This window comes from Mus caroli, unplaced genomic scaffold (assembly GCF_978045245.1).
Source record: "Mus caroli unplaced genomic scaffold, Mus_caroli_1 scaffold_13, whole genome shotgun sequence".
In the NCBI taxonomy this organism is placed as follows: Eukaryota; Metazoa; Chordata; class Mammalia; order Rodentia; family Muridae; genus Mus; species Mus caroli.
This window is the reverse complement of record NW_028227268.1, coordinates 24736656-24762930: the sequence shown is the minus strand read 5'-3', so window position 1 is coordinate 24762930 and position 26275 is coordinate 24736656. Positions and strand designations below refer to the sequence as shown.

Here is a 26275-nt window from a genome sequence, read left to right as displayed (position 1 = left end):
TCAGCTCTCCCACTGGGTCCTCGGTGCCCGAAGCTTCCCTCCCCTGCCTTCTTCCCAACCATTCCTTTGGCCCCATGGGGGCTGAGGCACACCTTCCAGCCCTTCTTCCCACATTCTGCCGCTCCAGGATGACAAGCAGATGGCAGAGACATGGAGACTGAGCCCCTCGCCTTTCTCCTCCAGGCTCCAAAAAAGACCAGAGGGCCCTGGAGACAAACTCCCCAACTCCAGGCTCCCTGTTCTGCCCCAGATCCTGATCCGATCCTATCCCTACAGACCCCACCCCTGATAACACTCACCTGTTCTCGCATCCTGTCCTGCTGACCTCGCAGGGCCAGGGCATGCTGAGGGTACTTGCTCTTCAGGTGGTCCATGAACGCATCTCGCTTGCGGTCAGCATCGGCTTTCTGGAGCCCGCTGAGGGCCTCCAGGCTCTGGGCAGCGATCACCGTGTGGCGGCGCTCGGAGGTGTGCACCAGCCCCACGTTGGAGAAGCGCCGGCCCCCGCTGCCCCCTCCGCCCCCACCCCCCAGGGTCCGATACTCCCGAGGGTACTCGGCATCGTCGGCAGACAGCATGGGGGGGCTGCTCCGCTCCGGATCTGCGAGAGGGGAGAGGGTCTGGAGTCACCAAGGCGCCATGCCAAAGAGCTGCCCATCTCCCACAAGGGTCCCTGTGGGGCAGGGCGGGGCCTGATGGGGTAGAGGGGCCTTTGGGAGCTGAAAGGGGCGGGGAGGAGGGTGTATGAGGTGAACTTAGAATTTCAAGTTGGGGGTGATGAGCAGGTCCTGCTTGCAGCTCGCTCTTTAGTTTGCTTTGGAGCAGGCAGGGGAGCTGTCAGGACAGGAGAGGTAAGGAGTATTGAAGGTGTACAGGTCACCTCGCTAGCTATACCTAAACACTCAGTCCCTTTCTTAAAGACAGGGGAAATAGCTGCACTGTGCTCTAGAATATTCTCTAAGGAGAGGCCGGAGCCATAAGCACCTTCCCCAGACTTGTGCATTCAGGACCGTATCCTTCAGCTGGGGGGCTATCTAGGAGAGGGACCAGGGAATCATGGGCCGGCAGGGGTGAGGGCAAAGGTCAGTCCCAGGGCTTCTTCCCAGGGATGAATGGAGGCCCAGAGACTGGGACAGAGAGAATCCCTTTCCCTTCCCACACCCCCAAGAGACAAACAGATGGACAGACAGCAGAGGCTGGGCACAGAGAGGACAGTGAAAGATGGACAGAGAGAAACTTACAGGAGAAAGCTGGCAGACAAAACAGGTCGACTCTTCCCTCCCTTCCACCTCCCTTCCCCCTTCCCCTCCCCCCACTCCCAAGATCTCCTCACAACACAAGACCCACAAGTGACTGCACAGGGGACAAAGACAGAACAGAAGTGGGGCGGGGGAGGCCGGGGGCTGAGGTCTCCATACAAATCCTTAATCCCTCCCAAGTCCCCACTGGCGCCTCCTCCAGCTCCAGCCTTCCCCTGCCCAGCCTTGCTTTCTCCAATCTCACCCCTAAGGCAGGCAGGCCCTCCTGGGTATTCACCTTAGCCATATTTCTGGATATGAAATAGTTACTTGCCTGCTCCCCCCCAGAGGTCATCCTATTGAGAGACAAGGCTCTCCATACATCCCGCCCAAGCACCCCCCCCCTGCAATGGCAACCCCTAAGCATGGTCTAGGTAGGGCTGGAGCATCAAGCGCCACCAGCCAGGCTTGCACCCACACCAGCACTGTTCCACTGCACAGCTCCTGGAAGGACAGACGGGGGCAAAAGGAGATATGGCTGGGATCCTGGGACTTAGCCAGGTTTATGAGAGCCCTCTTCCCTCTACACAACTGCTTACCAGGCCTGCTGCTGGGCCACACTCACACAACACGCAACCACAGGGAGAGATAAAGAGACTGAGCCACACGTCAAGACTAGCTACCTCAGCACCAACATTCATGCGTGTGCACGCACATGTGCACAGAGGCACAGAGACACACAGAACCAATCCACCAACAATACACTCAAGAAGAGCCACCACCACACACACACACATACACACACACACACACACACACACACACACACAGCGGAGACTCCCTACTCATTGCACCAACAGAGAGAGAAGGGAGGGGAGGGGGAAAGGGGAAGGGAGGGGAGAGAAGAGGGGGAGAGAGAGAGACAGGAAGGGAGGAAAAGGAGGAGGGAAGGGAGAGGGAAGGGAGAGGGGAAGAAGGAAAGGGAGGAGGGGAGAGAGAGAGAAGGAGGGAGGGAAGGAGGGAGGGGGAGGGAGAGGAGCCACCCTGACACACATAGCACACTCTTCCAGGCTATGACCCATCTGGTGCATCTGGGCTCATAACCCCAGAAGACCCAGCACTTCTCACTAAACCACAAAAAAATACAACAGCTCCCATAAGAACTTCAGTCATTGGCTGCACGGGTTTCCCACCCTTGCCATGGCTCTCAACACCCGTCTCTGGCAGGTGTTAATTGTGGTCCCTAAACTGGGTGTGGTGGCACATGCCTTTAATCCCAGCACTCGGGAGGCAGAGGCAGGTGGATTTCTGAGTTCGAGGCTAGCCTGGTCTACAGAGTAAGTCCCAGGACAGCCAAGGCTATACAGAGAAACCTTGTCTCGAAAAAAAATAAAAATTGTGGTCCCTATTTCAGACATGGCTGCCAAACTTCAGAAACCCAATGACAAGTCTAAAGCTACAAGTAGCAGAGGCCTAGTGTGATCCCCCCCAACATCTGCTGGGTTTGCACTGCCATAACACCTGGGCAGGTGACAGTGTACACTAGATGGAGTGACCACTGAGCCAGGCGGGTGACAGTGTGGAGGTGGAGGCCTCAGTCACCACCTGTGACCTTCCAGGTACCCTCTGTACCTTTCACAAGTTACCTTTGTGAGTCTCCCCAATGAGGCAGACACACAGTGATGGATCTGAAGACACTATTTATAGCTATATCTGTGTGTGCAATACATAATTTATCAAATAGGAAGTCTGGGCTGGACCTAGGCCTCCCACACATAGGTGGTAGGTGTGCATCTTGGTCTTCATGCGGGCCCTCAGACAACTGGAGTTGGGCGGGCCCTGAATCTGCTGCCTGCCTGTGGATCCTGCTCTTTCCTAACTGAGCCACCTTGTCTGACCTCAGTTGGAGAGGATGTGTCTACTCCTGCAGTGACTTGATGTGCCAGGGTGAGGTGACATGAGGGGCTCCCTCTTCTCAGAGGAGAAGGGGATAGGGAGGGGCAGTGTGAGGGTGGGACTGGGGGGCTGCAACAACGGGGATGAAAACATGAAAAAAAATGTTAATGAAGAAAAAGACATAATTTACTGAACTGTTTTGTGTCTTGCTCTATGTAGTTCAGGCTGGTTCTGATCATCCTGCCTCAGTTTCTCAAGGGCTGAGGTCTACAGGAGTGTTTTATATGTTATTGATTACACCTTTATTTTCATAAGGATCAGAACAAATCTGAGGGAGGAGGGCAAATCGCTGGTTTTATAGATAATAGTCCTCAGAGTGGTTAAGTTTCCTCTTAAGTATATATATAGGTAAGTTCAAAGTGAAGTTGTGTTAACAAAGTAATGCTGAACTGATACAATGCAAACAGTTCCCTCAAACAAAAGAAACAAAGAAACGGGGGTAGGGGGGCTGGGGGTATGGAATGAAACCTGCTAACTAGGCTACCTAGGCTAACTAGACTAACTAGGCTAACTAGGCTAGGAACACAAGGACCATTTTCCTGCCACTCTCTGCCCCAAGAACAGCTTGTGGCAGGACAGGGAGGCCAGGAACTGAGGCTGAGGGTGACACAGGGGAGCAGGCTGAGTGCTCTGTAGGTGTGGACTCCAACCTCCCTTCTCCTCCATGACTCCAGAGGGTCATGACCCCACAGAGGATAGGGAGAGCTCTTGGAGGCTAAGGGCACTGGGCTCCTCCCTCTTTCCCTACCACGAGTGTTTTGTCCGGCCTTGTTGCTGGACCTAACTCTGGGCCCAGATCACGTGGACTCCTGCTAGCCTTGCTCTGTTCCACGGGACTCTGTACACACATGAACTTCCCTCCTTGCCGACCTCCAAAGATCTCCTCCTTCACCCCTGCACCCCACATCAGCCCTCTTTCCCCATTCCTGAGAGGACATGAACATTTCTTTTTTTGAGGGGGGGGGTTTCGAGACAGGGTTTCTCTGTATAGCCCCGGCTGTCCTGGAACTCACTCTTTAGACCAGGCTGGCCTCGAACTCAGAAATCCACCTGCCTCTGCCTCCCAAGTGCTGGGATTAAAAGCGTGCGCCACCACGCCCGGCTGACATCAACAGTTCTGGTGTGGGGCAGACAGTGTAGTAGCCCAAGGTAGGCGATGACCATGGGAAACCCAGGGAACTATGGGGAAGGCTCTCCCCGGATGGTGGTGGCTGGAGGGGGCAATGAGGGGTTCAGTGCCACTGAAGGTCTTTAGTCACTTTAGGTCTATAGTGGCTTAAATCTCTCCTGGTGACAGTTGGAAAGGGACTGATGAGGCTTGGGTGTCAAGGAGAACAGGGACAAATGCCTTTACTGCCTCCTGGAGGACAGGAAGCACCCATCAGATGCCCAGGTACTGGACCCTGGGGTTCAGGGGGTGCTCTCTGGCAGGGGCAGAGATGAGAAGGGGCTTGGAACTGATAGGCTGTAGAGCAGTTTAAGAGCCTTAGAGAGCCCTAGGTGTTTGCTCAGAAAGAGGGCAAAACAAACCCGGCATCCTGAGTTCCTGCTTGGGACAAGCTTGTCTCTTGTCTTTTTACAGGGTCTGGTGGACCAACCCTGAGTCAAAGAAGGAATAATCAAAGGAGATTCCTTTGTAGTCATTCACTCAATTTCTCTGTTTCTATTTCTCTATCACACACACACACACACACACACACACAACCACTGGTCTCAAAACTCTCTATGTAGCTAGCCATGGATAGCCTTGATCCTCTTCACTTCAGTGCTGAGATGACAGAAATGAACCCCCATGCCTGATTTATTCAGTGCTGAGGATCAAACCCAGGGCTTCCCCATGCCTGCTAGCCAAGCACACCACCAACTAAACTACATCCCAATCCCAGCCCCTTAACCCTTTAGAGCCAGGGCCCCTGAATTTAGACCGTGGCCAAGCCATTCTCACTTAGATTGAATCGGTTCCCTCTCCTCCCACCCCCAGGGACTCAGCCAAGCAGGCCCTTCCCTGAGGAGTCAGGGGTCTAATCTGTAAAACAAGGGTGTTAATCTCCAAACCCTGTCCCCAAGGAGCAGTGAGAAACTGAGCCTATGACCCGGCTGGGCATGTTGGTTCCTTGTCCCTTCAGCCAGCTCACAGGCTGCCCTGACCTTCTCTGAACTGTACAGTTTAAGGCTGGCAGCAGGCTCCAGGCCCAGTGACCCAATCAATGGTGCTCAGGATTCAGCTGGGTTTAGGCTAGGGATAGAGAGGAGAGCAGAGGCAGGTGGGCAAGAAGGGCTGGGATGCGCTGTGGGGGAATCCCCCTTTTGGATTTTTTGGAGGCACCCTTTCCACACGTAGCAGAGACTAGCCTTAAACACACGGTGTAGCCCAGGTTGGCCTCAGACTCAGAGCACTGTGTTACAGGCATGCCCTGCCACACTGGGCTCTTAAGATTCTTAAAGGGGAAAGTGGAGGTCACAGGGCAGATGCCAGGGACTAAGAAAAAGGAGCATGGGGACCGGGACGGAGAAGGAGAAGGGAACCTCTGTCACCTCAGCTCTGCCTGGGTCTTGGGGGAGGGGAAGGTGGCCCTACTGGGGTGATGGGAAGCAGTGGGCGCCCCCCAGTGGCTGGCTGTGACACATGAGCAGGTGCTTCATAGAAACATTGTTACTTATTCAGAGGCTTCCAAACCCCACCCCCCAGTTTATTTATGGGCCTGATTTATTTTTACACACCACTGAATTCTCTTACATGAAATAACTGTAGCTCATTAGAAGAATTAGGATCCCAGCATCTCAGTGACACCATCTTGGAAAGTCCTCACTCTCATCCCCACCCCGGATGTCACCATCTACTCTGTGTCCGTCCCTGTCATCCCCCCCCACCACCCCACCACCCCCGCCTGTCGCTGGGCAGCGCTGGAGCATGGCATCATCTTCAGAAGAGAATGTGGGAGGGGGGCAAAGGAAAGAAAAATGGAGAGGGGATCAGAGCTACAGTGACAGAAAATGACAGAGAAGGACTCGGAGAACCTCTAAGATAGCCAGCTCCTTTTGCATGGACACCAAGGTCCCTGTCTCAGAAGAAAGGGCGGACACACGTGTTCTCAATCCACAGTCTGACAGAAGCGGGGTCCTGAATGTAGCTAGAGCAGAAAAGGGAGGGCTGGATGCGCAGTGGGACAGCAACTCTTGTCCCCACCAGTCAGGGCAAAGGGGGAGGGTGTCAGAGATTTCAAAAAAGGGAGAGGGCCTGCTTCAGACTCCACAGTACCCTCCTCATAAACCACACACACACACACACACACACGGGCAAGCAACAGAACTCTTGGTGTCCCCTCTATAGCCAGAGCAAGAGGTGCCCAAGTCACCCAGGAGCAGCCCTGAGGCACTGCCACAGTCAATACTGCCTGACAACCTCATCTGGCTGGCTCCCGCTTCAGTCTGAAAGCATGATGAGTTTGAAGCTAGAGGCCAGAGGACAAAGGTCAGAGGCCCGGATCTGCTTCTTAAATGCCAAGGTTCTGAGAGCCAGGCCCACCCTTGCTTGCCTAGGGAGGTCTGTGCTGTGGCCTACGGGCCCCCTGCCCCTCACCCTGCTGTCTGTCTGTGGGTCCTGAGGCAGAAGCCCATCTGTATCTGTTTTCTAGAACCAGCTTTTCCACCCCATACCACAGCCACCAAAGTCATTTTCCAGGCAATTGCCTTTCTGTAAACATTCCTGTGTAATATCCCCCTAAATTGCTAATGCCCAGCGCCCTGTTGAGTCTCCCTGTCACTCTAACAAGAGCCTCAGAGACGGGGTGGGGTGGGGGGAAGCAAGCTTGACAGAAGAGTTCCCACCCATCTCCCAGCCAGGGACCTCCATACCTACACCCCAAAACTCTCTATGCTTGGCCAACCCAGCCCTACTCTGGAAGTCAGGCCGCCTTTACAAAACCTCATCTGGGTTAGAGGGAGGGCAAGGAGGAGGGAGGAGGGGATCCCACAAGAGAGAAATCTGGGAGAGAAAGGAGCTGAAAACACGGTAGAGGTGGTTAGACAATAACGCTGACTTCCTGAGGCAGTAAAGTGACAGCAAACTATCATTACTGGGTCCCCAGGGAAGGCCAGCTTTGATCCATGGCAGACAGAGGAGGTCACACAGAGCCTAGCTTCACCATGATGGACTCAGCTTCCTGGGCTCTACAGACACGGAAACCAAGGTGGGCAAAACAAGAGTCTGTCGGATGCTGACAGAGCCAGCACCCTTCCCTTACCCACTCAACCGTCTGCAGGGTCACATCTGGAGAGCTACAGGCCAGCCTGTCCTCCTGGGACAGCCAGGGAATAGGAGGGCCAACTAAGGAAGGCTGAACTATGGGGGTGTTCCCTTCTGGGGATAGGGGCAGGGAGGAGACTGTTCCCTGTGTCCCTGTGCTCTTGTCCTTTGCTAGGAAGCTGGGCACTCAGACTTGGATGGACCAAGAGGTGGAAGACACCAGAAGAAGCCAAGGGGAGGAGAGGACAGCACTGGGCCCTGCCATTCACAACCTTGCACAGGCAGAAAAACACAAACCAATTTGCGAAGATTTAAAACCCACCGAAGGCCACTTAGTTGGTTAAACGAGTTGAATCTAATTAAAGGACCTCCTCAGGGTGGGGAGGGAGAGTTCACCTGCCGACAAGGAGCAGTGGGGTGGGGCCTGGGCCTCCCCAGCTCCCTGCGGGAGTTTCTGTTGCTGTCCAGCGTATGCTTCCTGGGTAGGAGACACTAAAAAGGATGGTTTGGCCACCTCAGCTAGTGGTCTGGGTCCTCCGTCATGAGCCCAGAGTGGGAGCAGTCTGAGTGCAGCAAGATGCTTGCCCGCCTCAATTCCAAACAGCCTCCAGCTGGGCATTCCCCAGAGGGCAGGCAGGGCACAGTCTTCCTCTGCATTTAGGCCTTATCTACCCCCAAGTGATAGGAGTCTCCCCGGGGCTTTAAGGGCCTCTTCAGGGTGGGTCCTTTGTCTCCACTCTTAACTAAGAAGCCTTTTTTTCCCATGAGGTGCCATGCTACCCACACTGGGTGGTACTGAGGAACAGGCCTAGAGGCTGAGGAGACTCATGACCACCAGAGGGGACTGAGGATCTGGGAAGAGTCAGCCACACTGAGCCTGACAGGGGGCGCTACATCCATCCTGTACTCCTGGCTCACACGCAAGCCTACTGGTTCACCTAGCCCAACACATGGGGCTCAATAATCCTGGTATGTGTGACCCTACTCAGCTCCTATCTCCTAGACAGGGAGGGATAAAGCCCCCCATAAGGATGCTTTTCTGCAGATCCTATCAGTGTCCAAAAAAGGGCTAAAAATATGCCAAGGCACTGTTATTTTCCAAATGTCTTTCACTGAAGGGAAACTGAGACAGAGGTCAGGAGCCAAGGCAGAAGAGGCAGAGCCCAAGTGTGCTGGGCCTTTGGGGATAAGGACATCTTCATCCTACCTCGACACGACACTTCCAAGACAGCAACCCCCAGGAGAGCCCCTCCCAGGCTTGGGCCCCAGGGCATGAGAGCTAACAAATTCACTCAAATCACACCACACAGCAGCACCCAGGTCCAAAGACACAAGCTAGGGGGTCACAGCGTAGCCTGACCCCAGCTCCCCAGCCTAGCCCAGGAGGGGTTCACATATGGAATTCAAGATTACCTCACCACAACCCTAGCGCGCACTCAGCCATGATTCCCATTTCCAAATGAGCCACAAATCAAAATCTCAAACACGCAGCCCTCCCTCTGGTCCATGTTCCTCCCTCCCACACACAGCAGGCAAAGCTGTGGCATTACCAAAAATCACTGAATCTGCAGCTAAGAAAGCTCTGTTCAAACCCAGCTCTGCCAACGCCTGGCATATGACCTTGTGGAGGTCGGCATCTCTGCAGACCTCAGTCCTCTGTTCAAAAAAACAGAAAGAAAAGCTTCCCACAGACAGGTGCTCAAGCTGTGTCCTGCACACGGACTTGGGGCCACGGCGGGGCATGAGTGGAGGCTGTGCGCTCGCTCCATCTATGCCTGGCCTCACTGCCGCTTGCTAGCTGTCAGATTGGGGCTGTAGGCTTTTCTCTGCATTTTCACTTCTAATGAAGACTTGACTAATTGGCTTCCCTGGAAAGAGGGAGGTGGACATGAGGGGAAGGAGCAGTCACCCTCCGTCTGAAGTGGGGACTGGAAAGGCTGGAACCGCCCTGGCGTGGGCCCACATGGAACAGTGTTAACAAGTTAACAAGCAAGCTCCTGCTTGCATAGCACCGATGTCGCTCATGAGCCCAGGGAAGGTGTCCTGTCAGCTCCTCATCTCCTTGGAGAGGCAGCCAGAGAGGAAAGCAGCAGCCCAGGGAGAGGGAGAGAGAAGAGGGGGGAAGGGAAGAGAGGGAAGGAGGGAGGGAAGGAGGGGTGGGGGACAGAGGAAGGGAGGGAGGGAGGGAGTAACCAAGCCTCCAACTTAGAGACTGCCAGAGTCCACTCTCCTCAGGCATGTGTACCAAGGGGCGCTGCACCTGAGCAGCAGATGTGAAAAGAGGCAAAATCTGCAAGACAGAGACCCCACGAGGCCGTCAACCATGAGCACACACACCTGTCACCACACCTGTGTGACCCTGTGGTACTACCCCACCCCACCCTAGTTTCAGCCCAATCCCAACAGCTCTGCTGCATTGCACACTCCACAGCCATTGCCAATGCAAAGGGACACACATGCCCTAACCAGGCTGCGGCCACCCATGACACTGGTGCCTGAGTCCCCAGAGAGACTGTCCTACCTCTGGGTCAGAGCTGTGCAGCTCCAGCTTGGTGGGAAAGGCAATGGGATGCCAGCTTGGTGGCTGGTGGCAGGTGTTTGTGATCACAGTGCTCAGGAGAGGTGGAGGCAGGAAGATCTGGATCCCTGGCTACCCAGAGCTGCAGGCCAGAGTGGAGTACATGAGACCCTGCCTCAAAGACCAAACCAAACCAGGTCTGGGGAGGTGACTCAGCGGTTAAAAGCACTGACTGGTCTTCCAGAGGACCCAGGTTCAATTCCCAGTAAAATAGCAGCTCCTAACTCTCACAGACTTGCAGGCAGAACCACCATGATTCGGCACCTCTCACTCCTCCAAGTGCCTGGTCTGTTTGGAGCTAGGCCCTTCCAAATCCCTGACTCACTGACTGATGGCTGCTGAGGTACTTTGCTGGGGTTCCTACTTCTGTTGCTACAGAGGCTCATGGTCACCCAGCTTATCAGCTGCTGAACAGCTGACTACTCTCCAGGCTAGATCACTCTAGCCCCTGCACTCTGTGCTCCCCCCCCCACCCGTATCCCGTGGCCCCTTGTCCCCCATGGCTAGAGTCCTGAGAGCTCTGGAGGATGGGGCCACAGCAGCCAGGGTTACAAAAGGCTCAAGAAAGCTCAGGCAAGTGAGTCTGACCACATGCTCCCAGGGAAAGTTCTCCCTGTTGTCCAGCCTAAATCCTCCTACCAGGGCAAAACTTGGGAGAAGCCAGTGCAGGCTGGAAGGAAGAAGCAAGCCCCATCTGCTAAAACCTGCAGGCCCCTCTCTGCTCGTGTCTGCTCAGTCCCCTTGAGTAAAGAGGGTGAAACTGGGCTGACGAGATGTCTCAGCGGTTAAGAGCACTAACTGCTCTACCACAGGTCCTGAGTTCAAATCCCAGCAACCACATGGTGGCTCACAATCAGCTACAGTGTACTTATGTATAATAATATACATGCATGATGCATGCTAGCACGCTGGGTTCCACACCCATCACTACCAAAGGAAAAACAAGCTGAACCTAATGGGAAGGACCATCATTCAAGCTACTCAGGAGGATGACCACAAGTCAAGGGCTGCCTGGGCTGCAGAGAGAGTTCAAGGCCAGCCAGAGTAACTTTAAGCGCTGTCTCCAACAACAAAGCAGGAAAGAAGGCTGTGGTAGCGTCTGCCTGGTGTGTGCAAAGCCCTGGGCTCCATCCTTGGTATAAGAGAGGGAGGGAAGAAAAGAGAGAAGTTGAAACCAGCCAGTGAGCTGCCTGGAAAGCAGAGATGCCTGCCATCATGGGCCCTGGCCTGTCCCTGTGTAGCCTCAGGCATGACACTTCAAAGGCCATTTGCAGCTATGACTCACTTAACCCTCACAGCGGCCCTGAGAGGCTGCCATCTGTATTGTACAGGTCAGGAAACTGAAGCCCAGAAAGGATGACTTTGCCCAAGATGGGCATGGAAGCATGAAGACACCCAATCTCAGAAGCGAGATTTTCACTCTCCTTTCCCAGAACCCTCCACTGCTGAACCCCAAGTCCCCAGCACCCTCCACTACTGAACCCCAAGTCCCCATCTGTCCAGCTCTCAATCTCCTGCCCACTCTCGTCCTACTGGAGGCCTGGTCTCCTGGGACGGAAGGGCAGGAAGGCAGCAGCTGGTGGAGCTCTGAGGAGTCCAGGCAGGAAGGGGTCTCCCAGTCCTGGAAGAGTCTCAGAGCTCTCGCTTCTCAACCTGGTAGGCTCAGAACAACCCCCACCAAGCCCCAGGCTGTAATAGAATTACAAGTCTTCCCTGGTCACTAGCCCCAGGAGCTGCCAAGAATGGAGACCTCACTGTAGCAAAGACCTCCATTATTATGTGGACTCCTTCATCCTGAGTGAGTTGAGAGGAGAGGTTGGACTCTCACAGGGCACCATTCCTTTCAGGGATGAGAGAGGCTGCCATGCCAACGCCTTCCTGATTGGGACAGGTCCTCCCTCAATGATCTGGCTTCCAGTTCCCAACTGCACTGGCCTCAACAGAGCAATCCCCCTGCTGTTCACTGCCCTTTCCTAGCTGGTGTCCTTCAGAACTCCAGTGATCCAGACAGGGTCTTAGGAATGTAGCAGATGACCTGCCACAAACACACTCACCCCACGAGACTGCCCAGGACAGGAGCAGCCCAGCTTGGTGACCAATGTGTCACCTCCCTACCACCCACATAGCCTCATCTGGGGCCTCAGGAACCCTGCACTCCCCCACCCCACCCCACCCCCCACCCCACCCCGCACATTCCTCCAGGCCATCCATCTGCCTCAGGGCCCCAGCCCTGCCTCTCAACTGCTCCACACAGCCCAGCACGGTAGAACCTAGGTGCATACAGCTTGTACTCAGAGTCTACCTGTAGTTCTCTGGTTAGTGGCCCGGGGCCCCAGCAGCCCTGTCCAGATGCCAGCCATTTCCAGGACACGTCACTTCGAGGACTGGGAAACCACAAACCGCTGGACCTCTGGGCACATTAACCACACAGCGCCGCCTCCTCCTGCTGGCCCGTTTCCCTCTCTAGGTGCTGTGCCTGCCCTGCTGCCCAGAGCCCCAGGACTCAGAAGGAGAGAGGTTCAGCTCCCTGCCCCCAGCCACTTCCCGCACTGTGCCCGCATCTGATGCCCGTGCTCACGCGGTGGCTAATTCTGGCGTCTCATCAGACAGTAATTATGGGGGAATGAGCAGTGCTGTCATCTCTGTAGCTCGGCACCTGTCACCACTCTGCCATCTTGGGATGGGATGGGACAGAGGTGGGGGGGGGGGGGAGGTTCTGGGGAAGGGACCATTCCCCACAGTGATCAGCACATATCTCCCCCCCCCCCGGGGGTCGTCACTCCTATCCCAGTGTCCCTGCTACTCAGGCATCCTGACCAAAAGAAGAGGTCACAAAAGAGGTCTGCATTTGTCCCGCTGAACTATTTTATATACTCAGGCACCTCCACACTGCCTGGTACACAACAGACCTGTGCTGTTTGTTGATTGACTGCGTGACCATATAGACACCAGACACAATCCCAGAAGTGGGTCCACAAAAGACCCACTTCTATATAGCAAAAAGCCAGGCCCCGTGGAACTGGTTACACCTCCACCAGGACATGACAAAGTCACACCACAGAGGAATGCCAGTGTCAGTTTTCAAGATCCAAGGAATGCCCCCTGCAGAAAGTGAGTGAACAGCCCAGACAGCATGAGAGACTAAGGCTAGACCCAAGACAGGCTTTGGGAGGACGGCACAGTACCAGAAGTGGCTGGGGGCTGGGAGCTGAACCTCTCTCCTTCGGAGCCCTGGGCAGCAGGGAGAGGAGGCAGGATTGCAGCCTGGGGCCATCTGCCTGATGGGCATCTCACATGATTTCCTGTCATATTGCCTTGTCCCCCATCTAAGGCAGCATCTTCAGTGCCACTCTGGGGCCAGTGGAGGAAGAGAACCATGGGGTTATCATCACAGAGGCTGTAAGTCTTCACACCTCTCACAGCATGCCCCGAACTACCAGAAGCTAGCAGTGTCACAGTACCAGCCATGCTGTGGTGAACTGTCCTCACACTCTGCTCCCTTGTTCTCAGAGCCCCAGGGAAACACACTGCCAGTTGTAGGGACTGAGCCCACCCCAGATACCCTGGCTCTCACTTCACTGCATTTTAACAATGCCTTCGTCTGTTCTAAAACCCATCCACATCTTCCACTCAGAGCAAAGCAAGACAGGGCTCACACACCTCTCTGGGAATGCAGAAAATCTCAAAGAGGTAGTGAGGTCCCCGTCATTGGGGGCATTCCAGAAGCAGGTTGGTAAACAAGAACCAGTGGTCCCTCTGCTAGAGAAGGCTTCCTCCCACAGGCTCAGCCTCTGCCTCGGCCCCCTGAGATCTGTCAGGGTGAGGGCTGACCTTCCTCACCAGAGAGGGTCCAGGGAGCACCAGTCTGCTCTGCAGTGCCAGCTCCTCCCTCCCCACCTTCTCAGATAGGAGCTGAGGTTGGGGGAGGGCAGGAACATGGCTGCTCTTTTAGGAAAACGGTAATTTTAATTAAGAGGCAGACAAACGAGCTCTCCGCAGATTGTCTCAGAGCAAAGTTATTAAAAAGCCATCAAGACGGCGGCAGCCGCAGCAGTGAGGAGGGCAGCCTCCCCCCGCTGCCCGCCTGGATTGGGGATCAAGGGGGGCAGAGGACAAAGTCACTGGCAAGATAGGCTCTGTGGTCCCTCACCCCATCACCCCTGCATAGGTGGGCAGCACCACACAGCACCTAGGCATAACCAGCTCAGACCAGGGGAGGAAGCCAAAAGAGACACCACTTTCAAAGCACCCTGCTCAGGCCAGAGCCTTTTCACAACCTGACACATGGCGAATTCTCCTCCTGATCCGTAGGTCCGAACAACGGGGCTCAGAGAAGACAATCTGTTTGTCTGAGGCCACACAACTACCACGGCTTAAATGGGGATTTAAAATCAGGCTGCCCTGACCTTCAGTGCTCTGAGCTGCTAGCCCTGGGCACAGAAGAGGACAGAAGGCTATCCTTGCCTAGTTCTGTAAAAGTGCCTTAAGGGTACATGGCCAAGGAATTGGAGTCTCAGTCACAGTTTGCTTGATCCCCAGGGTGACAGTATGGGTCTCAGGACATTCTGTGGGGATGGACAGGACAGTAAAAAGGAGTTCCCAGTATTACCAGGCCAAGTCAATAATGTGTCAGTGGATATGGTACATCACCTTGTTGGGATGGGAGACAGATGCCATCCCTGGAGGCTAGATTGCTGCTATATTACATGGCACCTGCCCTAGGATGCTGTGTGACCCACCCACCCACCAGCCACCACTCCCAGGGACAACACTGGCTAGGCAGCATGGCAAGGCATGGCCCTGCTGAGTCTCCCTCTCAAGCCCTCGGGAGCCTGTGTATCTCGGTGGCTCTCCAGAGTGGACACGGAGGGATAAGGGAACTGAAAACCAAGCCCTGAGGTTACCTGACCCTGCTCCACCCCACCCCACCCACAGCAGAGCCCCTGGGGCCTCATCCCTTGGCAGAGGTGGCCAGCCTCTACCCCTCGCCCAGCCCACACGGACACACACACCTACGTACATGCCTGCGTGCTTGCACACGCACACTCACATGCACGCGTGCACACAAACACATATTTGCCAGGCAAGGAGCCCTCCCCAGCATGGGGATCTGCCATCCCCTCCCCTTGACCTATACCTGCCCCCACCCCACAGCCCTCCCGGGTGGCTCATCGTGATCCATGGTGGGCAGGGAAGGGTGCTGACTAGGTGGCCGTGGTGGGCTCCCTCCTGGCTTACTAACCTGGAGACTTTAAACAGAGGGAACAGAGTCCTGCAGGCTTCCCTCCCGCCGCTCGCTGCAGCCCTGAGTGAGGGACAGGAAAGGAGGAGAGCAATGAATGAGCTGAGTGAACGAGGGGCAGGAGGGCTGGGCCAGGGAGTGGGGAGCAGCAAGTCAGGGCCTCGGGAGCTGTCCCTTTGGAGGTCACCAGGGCGTGGGGGGGGGGCTCCTCGCAGGGTAAAGACCGGGGCTGAGAGGAAGGGCAGGGCGTAAGAGGACAAAGACATCACTTGGGGACAGACAGGAGGACAGACAGCACCAACACAGAAGAATGGGGGCCTCCAAGTTGGGGCCCCTGGACAGACAGACAGCCCTGATTCTCTTTCTGAGAGTGGGGAACAGACGCTTGGCTGGGGTCCCCATTTCAGACCCCAAATGCAGCATCCATGGGGGCCCAACAGCTTTCCCTATCCAGGTCTTCTATGTGGGGCAGGAATGGGGTCAAGGTCAGAGGACCAGCATCACTGTTGACCAACCTTTCCTCAGCTCCAAAGACCTCCCTTTGATCTGTCAGCCCCTCCTGGACCCCAGCCAGGAAGGTCCTGAGGCTGCCAGGAGAGGCCTACAGGTGTTCACACCCAAGTCTTGATTGGCCTTTCAGTGGGGGGGGGGGGGAGCCACCTCCCTATACCTGCCCCAGACCCTCTTGCTAGCCTCTGCAAGGTCTCCAAAGCTTCCCCCGTACACACCTCTCTCACCCTACACGGAAGGTCTTCCTTATTCTATCCTGCGCCTCATACAGATAGCACCATTTCTTCTGCCACGGGGTCTGAGCTACAAAGCCCTTTCCTGCCTGCCATGTGGGCTCAGCCCTCACTTGGGAGCCGGAGCACATCCTCACGGCAAGCGCTGCCAATCTCATGGTTCCAATTTTCCCACCGATTACCCAACGAAGAGACACCCTGGGGAGAAACAGCTGCTGTGCCCAGATGTGGGCAGACTACTGAGAAAGAAAGCGAGAATGAATCAGGAATCCAGCACCCCAGGGCGCCCTGGATGGGGATCGCAAGCAGACGGACACAGATTGACTAAGGGTCTCCCAATTCCTTTTGTTTGTCCCCGAGACTGTGTGAATGGACCAGGGTGACCTTGAACTTCTGAGCCCGGGTCCTGATGCTGGAATTATAATTCTGCTTGAACCCACCTCTCCAGTCCCTTCATACCACCCTCCCCAGCATCCAGCCCTCTGGGATGAGTGAAGCAGCTCTGGATTTCAGAAGCTTTAAGGCTTCTTGTAGAATCTTCCAACTCTGCCTGAATTCCCTCACTGAATCTGGGTGTCCCCCCTGCAAGGTAGCCACCATAAATACTTCTAGGAAGTAAATCAATGTCCCCAGTAAGTGTCCCTGCTGGGACCACCCAACTCTGGAGCTGGGCTGCAGCCAGAACCACCTCCCATCCAGCCTCCCCTTGCTCAATGTTTGGGAAGTCCTCCCTGAAGTCTAACCTCAGTCTATTATTACATGCTCCAGTAAAGTTTTTTTGTTTTGGTTCTTTTTTTTTTTTTTAAGTCTCCCACCCTAGGGACTGACCCTGGGCTGTCAGGTGGATAACAGAGCGAGCAGATTGGATAAGCAATCAGGTTCAGGACAGGCAGGGTTCAAGGTTTCCTAAGCTTCCACTGTTAGTGACTTTAACTCTCTAGGAGCCCCTCTCCTGCCCCCTCCCCCCCCCCATCTAGCAGCAGTAGAGGAGAGTCCCTCAAAGGCCCCTTCCTGTTTGGCACACCAGGAGTCCTAGGCTATGGAGAACCAGGTCTGGAGTTCGTAGTGAGGATCTATGCCTGCCAGGGATGTTATGTACCCCAGACACTTTCTTAGCTCGTATCTGGGGGCTTCCGGGACACCCAGCCCCCCAGCAGTTATCAGGTGACTGAGGATAAGGGACACACACACACACACACACACACACACCAGGCTGTGTACAAAGCTGGGGCCTCACTGCGGACTTAGGGTCTGCTGAGCTCCTGTTCTGGGGTCCTCAGCAAAGAGACCCAAGGAACACAACTTCTCTCCTGGCTTGGGACATTCCAGCCCGGGTCTTGCAGGCAGCTGAGCCTGGCTTGGGACATTCCAGCCCGGGTCTTGCAGGCAGCTGAGCCTGGCTTGGGACATTCCAGCCCGGGTCTTGCAGGCAGCTGAGCCTGCTGGCCACAGTTCTTTGGAACCGTGTGAGCAGTGGCTGAAGCCCCACCACCTGCTGGACCCTCAGCATGAAGGAAACCCTGGGCTGGATCATGGTTCACCAGAATGGAGTGCACAGAGGCTTCCAGGCGCTCTTCTCCATCTCCCAGGCGAGAGGACAGATGCAAGCAAGGTATAACTCAGTCAGGGAGTGGGGAGCTGCTCTCTGTGAGCAGCTCGTGTGTGCAATAGTGTGTGCTCAAATGTTTGGCCTTCCGCCATTTCTCCTGGCTCAGCTGAAGCTGGAAAACATTCCTCCTACCCTTCATGTGACAAGGCATTTCATATCTCAGGGGAAAGGAGGTGGGGAGAACTTTAGACAGCTGACAGGGAGCTTAAGACCCTCTATTTCCAACTTCTTTACTTATATCAAGGATGCTGAAGACCAGAGAGGGCAACAAAGTTGCCAAGGTCACACAGCAACAGAAGAGACACCAGTCTATGTTCTTTAACGTGCATTTTATCTTTGTCCTAGGGAACAAAAGGCTCCTCCTAGCTTCCTTTGTTCCACAATGCAGGACCCCTCAGCCATCCACAGGAGTTGGCTCCTTGGGGGACTGGAGGGGAGAGCCATGCTAACCAGCTAGTTCCCTAACTGTTATACCAGATTTCCCTCCCACACTGCCAGGCCCCTCACACACTGGAAACTGTTTCTATCTGACCTCCATTCCCGCTGCTGCAGCGTGGGCTTCTTTCCTCCCAAGCTGTCCTAGGCAGAGACAAGGAGAGGGGAGCTGAGCAGACTTCCAGCCTCCACACCCTACCGCTTGCCTGTGCCAGCACCGAAGACCAGGGCAGGGTGTCCTGGTAGCTGGCCCTATGCCTGGTTTGCACATGGGGGAAGAGGGGCAGATGTGGCAGCCTGAATATAGGAAAAGAGCTCTTCTAGGAATTGTCGAACCTCGTCCTCTTCAAAGCCCAGCCTTAGGTTGCCAGTCTCTGCCCCTCCCTAGATCCTCTTCTGTTTCTCACAAGTCAGGCACTGCACTGTAGGTTTTCATCTATTGCCCCACCTATTGGACAATGCTTCCCTAAGTCTAACCTTGTCCCCTCTCACTGCATTTCACCACCCCCACCACCCCTCCAGTCCTTAGTTGAGGGAGTTCATTTCTGTTCTATCCTTCAGAAGTTACATCCTGACTCAGTGGTCTCATACTGCCTCCTCTAGGCCACCAGCCTTTATCCCGGTCTGGCCCCGGGTTACAGGGGTCTTGTATTTGAAGAGAGTCACAAAAGGACTAAGGGCTGGGGTCCTGGGCTCTGCCCTGTACTAGGTATGGTGTACGAGTGGGTGGCAAGGAGGCAGGGCCTGAAGAATCGTGGTAAGATCAGGACCTCTGGGGTTCTACACACACCATTCACACGCCCAGACACACACATACATGCATACACAGGAACACATGCATGCACATACAAGCATACACTCATGTACACACACATACACACATATGCACACATATACACGCACAGAAGGTTTAAGCCTAGACAGGAAAGAAACCTCTTCTCCCCTGGCCTCTGTGTCTGGAGCTCAAATTCCAGCCCCCATTCCCAAAGTGAGGGAGGGGACAAACAGGCTCTGTACTGTGTCCTGGACTGAAGCCCGAGCAGCCTGATGCACCAGACCAGGCACTTACCATGTATTCTAGAGAACTCACACCCTAATGCCTGCCTGTTCCTGCGGGCTCCTGCCCACCAAAGCCATACTCAGCACATGGACACTGGAGAGGCAGGGGCCAGACCCAACCTTCTCTGGTGCTTAATTTCCACCCTCTAGGACGCTGGAGCCTTGGGAATTGGGCCAATGGGTGAGGGGAACTGGAAAGATGGGCGGGACTCTGGGTCCCATATGGGTGGTGTCCTTCCCTCGTAAGTAGGAGCTATTAATATATGCAAAGCATATGCAAATCACCCACAAGAGAGACACAACACCGAAGGAATGTCAGAAGAGACCTTGGAGATCATCCAGCCCCGCCCCCTCATTTCAGGTGAGAAAGGAGACTAGGGAAGGGACTTGTTCAAGGTCACACAGACATCCAGGCCTGAGACAGGATCAGTGCAAGGGCTCCAGGCTCAGTATTGTTTCTAATGGTCATCTGTCATCTGGAGAGTTAACCAGGGGATAGTGGCCAGGGCCTGGCGCAGAGCCCAGAGGCTTCCTGGATCCCTCTTGCCTCTCTGGAGCCTGAAGGTAGTCTGATGGGTATGGGCTGAGTCTACTGCATGACAGAGTACCATTAGGGACCAAGGACCAGAAGGGCTGGGGAAAGGAAAAGAAAGGAAGAAAGAAAGAAAAATCTGTTGGAAAGGCGAAAGCCAGAAGGTAATTGAAGTGGGTGGCAGAGGTATGGGGGAGCCCAGTGTCAAGGTGAGGCGCCTGAGGTGGTATGGGAGGAGCCCGACAACAAACACACACACACACACACACTCTCTCTCTCTCTCACACACACACACACATACACACACACACATGCATCCTTGAGTGTGCTCCTAAATGCACAGCAGCCCCTCCAGCCCGCACTCTGACAGTGATGGCACCTGACAGCCCATAATAGTCAGCTGGCCCATCCCTGCTGAGGCTGCGGCTAAGGCTGCTCCCCTCGGCAGCAACCCTTCCACTCAGCCCTAGAAAGCTGGATTGCTGCTAGGGCAGAGAAGACAGACAGAAGGGAGGGACTGCCAGGGGTGGGGGACACTGGCAGAGGAGGGGGAGGGGGGAGGAGAGTGGAAGGCTGGCGGAGAGGGCAGATTGAAGAGCCTGAGGTGACTAGAAGGAACTTTGTGCAGGATGCTCTGGGGTCCCAGGGGCCTGAAGGACTGTGCTATCGCTTGGGTACTGGGTATAGAGTCCTGACACTGAGGTGCCATGCTGCTAGTAGGGTTTGGGGACCATGTCTCTACCCTTCTGCCCATTGCTGGCTGCCAAGAAGTCGGCCCTCCCTCCCTCCCATCATCCCTCCCTCCCTCCTGCCTCTCTCCCTTGGGGCAAGAGCTGCTTCCCAGCCAAATCCAAAGCCTTCCTTCATCTCATCTTTTCAGAGCTGGGAATGAAAGAAAGGGGGAAGCAAGCACAGCCCTCAAACCCGCTGACGGCCAGATTTTTATTATCTTTGCTCAAATGGGCCCTGGGAAGCCAGCAAAGGAGTCTTCAAAGAGCCCCTGAGTGCCTCATTGAAACTGCACCTGCTCAGACCCACCCAGAGCAGGCGCAAGCTAGGGCCCCCAACTCCAGGGACCTGAGCCACAGATATTAGAAACCTCACCCTCAGTGCCATCCATCCAACAGGAGCCACAGGGTCAGAGAGCCAGGCCACACCTGGGCCAGCCAGGCATCTAGGCAGACCCTATCCCTCTCCAGGCCTAGACAACATAAACGAAGGAGGAAAACAAACTCCTTGCCAGGGCTTAGAGATAAATGCTCAGAATTCCTCGAAAGAGATACTTTTATAGCCAGCCCTCGATGATTTTCCCCTGGTCCCTGACCTGCCTAGACACTCTCAGGCCACTCCATTCCTCCAGACTTCCCGTAAATAGGATGGATGTTCTCAGCCACCACTGCTTCTTGCTGTGCCCCCAGCTCACTTGAAAGAGGTCATTTTATGTGACCACCCTTCCTCTAACCTGAACACAGTCCCTAACTGTTTCAGCCCTCAGCTGAGTTGATCTAGGGTGGAGGTGGGAGCTTGAAAGAGCCCAGCCCTAACCCTGCTCAGCACTTCCAGGGCTGGGGTTTTGGCAGAGAATGCCAAGGTTAGCACTCGACAGACAGCAGCTGTGCCACCCCTGCCCCCAGCCACTGCTCTGACCACACCACTGAGATCGATGCCCCCAGCCAAAAAAGAATCAATGGTTCTAATTAAACCCTTTTCTTGGGTGGGTCCCTGGACAGGCAGGGGGGACACTCAGAGGGGCCATGCATCTGGTAGATCACCATTCACCTTTTAAGAGGCTATATAAGTAAGGGCAGGGAGCCCCCTACCTCCTCTGCTAGGTGGGAGGTAGATAGAGGGGCAGGGGGAAAGGCAGAAATGGGAGCACGACTCTAAAGAGCTTGTTCCAGGGGACCCTTCCCCTACTGAGGCTGCTCTCCCTGCTCCCAGCCTGAGGCTACATTTGTTTCTTCTAGACCCGCCGGAACCTCAGTCCCAGGGTCTTTGGTATCTGAGAACTAACCTCCCAGGGAAGGAAGAAAGAACGCAGGACTAGGGGGCAGCTTTGGACAAAAACCCTCTTGTCCCCAAGGCAGAGTGGCAGGAAGCCAGGGCAAAGCTTTTGCACTTACAGCCAATGGTGCCTGGGTACCAGGCAGCCTTGGGGTGGGTGGGGGAGCCCCTTCCCCTTATGTCCAGAGCCCTCACTCACCCTTGCTTCTATACCAGGCTAAGTCACTATCCCAACTCTCAGCCTACCAAGAGCACTCCTTCTGGCTGCATCCCACCCTGATCATTTATCCAGAGTGACTCCACACCGGCCACCATCAACCAAACCCCAAACCCATATGCCACAGTGGCGTCCAGTTACAAACACACACCAGCCGTGCTAGAAACCACCGTCCATCCCAGGTGCCACCAGAGATGACAGTCTCTCATCTCCACAGTGACTAGCTCTATCAGAGACATCATCATTTTTAAGACCAGCCAGAGACAGGGAAGAGAATAAGAAACTGAGGCACAGAGTTAGCCAAGCAATTGGCTCAAGGTCACCCAGAGCAAAGATGACCAGAGAAGAGGAAGGTATCTTATCACCCCATCCCAAAGGGCACGAACCCCACCCAAAGGAACAGCCGGAGGATCCCTCCCTACAACTGATATCTACACAGTTTCTTCACTTCCCACCTTTATCCCAAACACCTTCTGAGAGGCTGCAGCCGGGAAGCCCGAATTGAGAACCCCACTTCTCTCAAAGCTGGGGTCTGCAGAGCCCACAGATCTGGCAACATTTAAGAGGTGCTGATCCGGCTCACCTGGCTCCCCTCGGCCCCCAGGGTCCCTCGGTCCAACCTCCTCCCTGGGAGAACGGGCGCGACCCTCGGCGGTCCTCTCCCACCAGGCCAGGGCAAAGCGCCGGAGGCACTGCCAGGGCTGCATGGGGAGGCGTGGGGCTGGGGGCGCGCACCAGCAGCCACACACGCCCCACAGGGCCCTGCCAGCTGAGCTGCGGAGGCACCCGGCCGGCCCCCTCTACTGCCACCAGCATCCTGCTGCCCCCACCGACAGGACTCGGAGCTGGCCCAGGAGCTTCTGACGTAGCAGGGGGGTGCGTGGGAGGGGAGGGGGGGGGCACGCGAGTCCCCTCCCCAGCCCCGCCCCTCTACTTTTCCAGCCCCCTGCAGTCCCCACCTCCACATCACCCCGGACGCCCTACCCAGCTGGGGGCGCCCTTCTTTACCCCTTGCGTCTGCAAGGGGAGGGTTTAAGATCCAGAAGCCCCTCCCTCGATCCCTCCCTCTCCAGGGCCCTCCCTACCCACCACCCAGCAAGCCGGGAGCAGGTCCCCAGTTTCTGCAACTCCTGTGGAGGCTAGGAGGTCTCCAGGGCTAGGGCCTCGAGGTGCAGGGGGTGGGGTGTAGAATGCAGCTTTGTATCCTGGCAACACAACCAAACCCAGAGCGCTCTCTGTCCGCTGCTTCCCTGAGGGACTGGCACGAAGGGTCCAGCACTACCAGCCCAGCGCCTGCACCCCATTCTGAGAGCTGAGGCGGGGATGTGGTTCTCTTGCATTCATCCCTTGTCCCTTCCCCCTTCAACATCCCTAGCTTCCACCTCGCATGGACCCCTCCCCTCCCCCCGACTCTCTTCGCCATCCCCCTTCACCCACCCCTCCCCCTTACATTGTAACCCCAGGTCCCCTCCCCCCCCCCCGGGCACCGCGAGGCCCTTCCCGCCGGGTCCCCAGCTTCGCCGGCTCCAGACCCTCTCTGCTCCCTGCGCTCTCCCTCCCTGGTCCGTCCCAGCCCGGCGCGCAGCGGTACCCTGCCCCCCGCAACACCTGCGCCCAGAGCATCCCTCGCCCGGCCGGCCGCCGCCTCCCGGGCCCGGCCGCCGCCCCCGCCCCCGGCCGAGGGGAAAACACACAAAGAAAACAGAAATACCTTCCACTTAAGCATGGAGGCACATTAGGGAGGAGAGAGACAGGGACATGCCTTGGGACGGAGCGTTCCCCATCGGGCGGGGGCGCGGGGGGCGGGGGCCCCGGGCCGGCCTGCCTGGCGCTCGCCCTCTCGCCGCCTCGCGGGCTCCTCGCTCGGCCCCAGCCCCGGGGCGCGGTGCCAGGCGGGCGGGCCGGGGGCGCGGGCCCCGCCGGGGTGGACCAGCTTGGGAGGGCGCCGGCGGCCGGGCGTGTGGGTGCGCGCGCGCGCGGGCGTGTCACCGAGTGTGCGAGAGCGAGTGTGTGTGTGTGTCTCTGTGTGTGTGCGCGCGAGTGCGCGCGTGCGGCCGGCGCGGGTGTGTCACTGCGGGCGGGAGCGCGCGCGATGCGGGCACGCGCGTGTGGCCGGATGGTACAAAGGGCCGCCGGGGGTGGCGGGGAGCGGGGGAAGGGAAGGGGCACTGCGCCTCCTCGCGCCCTCCAGCAGCACACCCGGATCCCGCAGCGCGCCGCCCAGACTAGGGTGCGGGGCGCGCTCACGCTCCTTCCCCCCCCCCCCTAAACTCCACCTGCTTCCCCCACCCTCAACGGTCCTCCTGCTGCGGTAGAGACAAATGCGTTGACCCCGGAGTGGCCTCGAAAGAGGCACCTGGGGAGGTGACTCTTTGGGTCTCCAAGCACCCTCAACGCTTTGGGACAAAAAAAAAAAAAAAAAAAAAAAAGCACTTCGGGTTCCTTGAAGCAGGGCTTGAGGCTGGGGAGGGGACGAGAGAATCAGGGATCGCTCCAGCCAAGGTGACCTCGGAGCGCCACAGTCGTTCTACGCCTGGAGAGCCGAGACCCCCCCAGTGTACCCCTCTATGGTCGCGCCCCCTCACCTCTGCCCTTCCCCCTTCCTCAGCTACCACTGGGCCAGGAACCCGGCTCCCAGACGCCCCCTGCTGGACGTCCTCCTGGCCCCTGCTTCGGATTCCCGCCCCTACCGCAGGCGTGAGCAGGTACTGCATGAGATTGAGGAGACGCTGATCCCTTCTGAAGTGGACCCCAAAGTAGGCCGTCACAGACTCTGTCTTTTCACGCTTCTTCTGGGGACACCTTTGCCACCTCCAAAACAGCTTGTAGAGCGCCAGGAGGAGTGCCCCACCCTGGTTCACCTTACTGGGCCTACCTGCGGATGATGCAAACTTCTCCATCTCCAGCTCGGACCCAGACACACGATGACCTTTGGAACTCAGGCTTCTCCCTGCTTTCTTCCCTCGGGTTCTGTGGCCAGTTCCCTCTCTCGGAAGCTTCTTTTCAACAGAGGCAGGTGGGCTGAGCTTTCTGCCCGTCTTATTTACTCCTGGCATTCCCAAAGGCAGTTCAGATGGTCAAGAAAATGCCACCCAGTGCCTGCATCTTTTCCCTGCAGGCCACCGGGCAGAATGACTGGCAGACCGGGCCCAGGAGAGGAGACCCCACCCCAAGTGGCCCAGATGACAAACCGGTTTCCCCACTTCTTGATCTACCCAGTCCCAGCCTTAATCTGGGCTCTCCTACTTTTCTGCCCGCCCCTAGGCTTGCCTCGGAGCCAGTCCCGTGCCCAGCTAGGGGCAAGATCCCAACTGCCCCTTACAGATCAATGTCCAGTTCCACTAACTCAGGTGGCAGGGCAAGGCAGTGGGAGGGGACTCTCAGCTCCATTTGGTCATCTCAGGAGGGCAGCCAAGAGCTGTGTCCTGGACACACACACGGTCTGGGCACACAACTCTAAGCAGTTAAGACCCTGACTTCTCTTCTAGGCCAGCTGCTTCTCCCTCTGCCAACTGGATGGTGCCCATCTTTTGGCCTCTGGGCACTCACTGGGCACCCTTCCAGCTCCCTGCCTGGCTGCCTGCCCAAGATAGGCATCAGTACCCAGCGGGCCTTGTGCACAGGAGGGGGTCACAGCTATTAAGCCTTGAGTCTGGCACACACCTCTCCTCCCTTAAGACCTTCACACTGCTCTATAAGACCCCTCTGCCTTTGGGGTCTTCCCAATCCAGAATCACCCCCACCCAAGGGGCAATGTTTTCCTGTCCATATTCTATGCCCATCGGAGCATCCTCAGACTTTAGCCATGGTCTCTAATTTAATCTTGCCACATTAGCTACATATCAGAAATAAAGGTGCACATCTCTTATCCTAGATTTGGAAGGCAGAAGGATCTATGCAAATTTTAAGCCAGTCCAATCTTCATTCGTGAGTTCTAGGCTAGCCAGGAATTCATGGTGAGACCCTGCCCAAGAACCAAAACAAAATGGAAATGAAGTAAGGCTTCAAGAAGTGTAGACATGCACCAGTGCAAGAGCCTTTCAACTCAGACTTGACTCAGGTTGGCCTGACTCTGGGACGCCCAGCCTCTTTTTCTCGTTCCACTCCCTTCTTACTTGCGGCTGCCTGAAGCAGAGACCAGACCCACCACTCCAAACCTCATCGCCACACAGCTGTTAGCAGACAGCAGAGGCCAGAGTGAAACAGGGAGTCAGGACAGGGGTTTCTCTCAGTCTCAAGGACCTGGCATTCTCTCCGAGGTGACAATTGTAAAGATGCTTCTCCTTCCTATTACTCGGACACTTTCCTGCGTTTACCACTTGACCCCTGGACTCTCCAACAAGCCACTGGCCAAGACAACCAGGGTGGGAAAACCAGGCGGTGGTGGCATAAGCCTTTGATCCCAGCACTGCGGAG

At 56.1% G+C, this 26275-nt stretch overlaps 1 protein-coding gene across 12 annotated transcripts in view; it reads right to left on the bottom strand.

Moving 5' to 3' along the window:
* Positions 1-25142, bottom strand: part of Srcin1 (SRC kinase signaling inhibitor 1) — a 66843-nt gene extending 41701 nt beyond the window's left edge. For 9 of the 12 annotated variants that reach the window (XM_085829597.1, XM_029483824.2, XM_085829594.1 and 6 more), the window contains exons 1-3: positions 22443-22648; positions 15261-15323; positions 300-601 (exon numbers count right to left, since the gene is read on the bottom strand). In XM_085829597.1, coding sequence (XP_085685723.1) covers positions 300-601; positions 15261-15323; positions 22443-22566 — 489 coding nt within the window. In that variant the 5' untranslated portion in view covers positions 22567-22648. Of the gene's footprint in view, positions 1-299; positions 602-15260; positions 15324-22442; positions 22649-24734 lie in introns of those variants that run through there. The other 3 variants (XM_085829596.1, XM_085829592.1, XM_085829598.1) reach the window with 2 other exon arrangements.
* Between the last annotated feature and the right edge of the window lie 1133 nt (positions 25143-26275).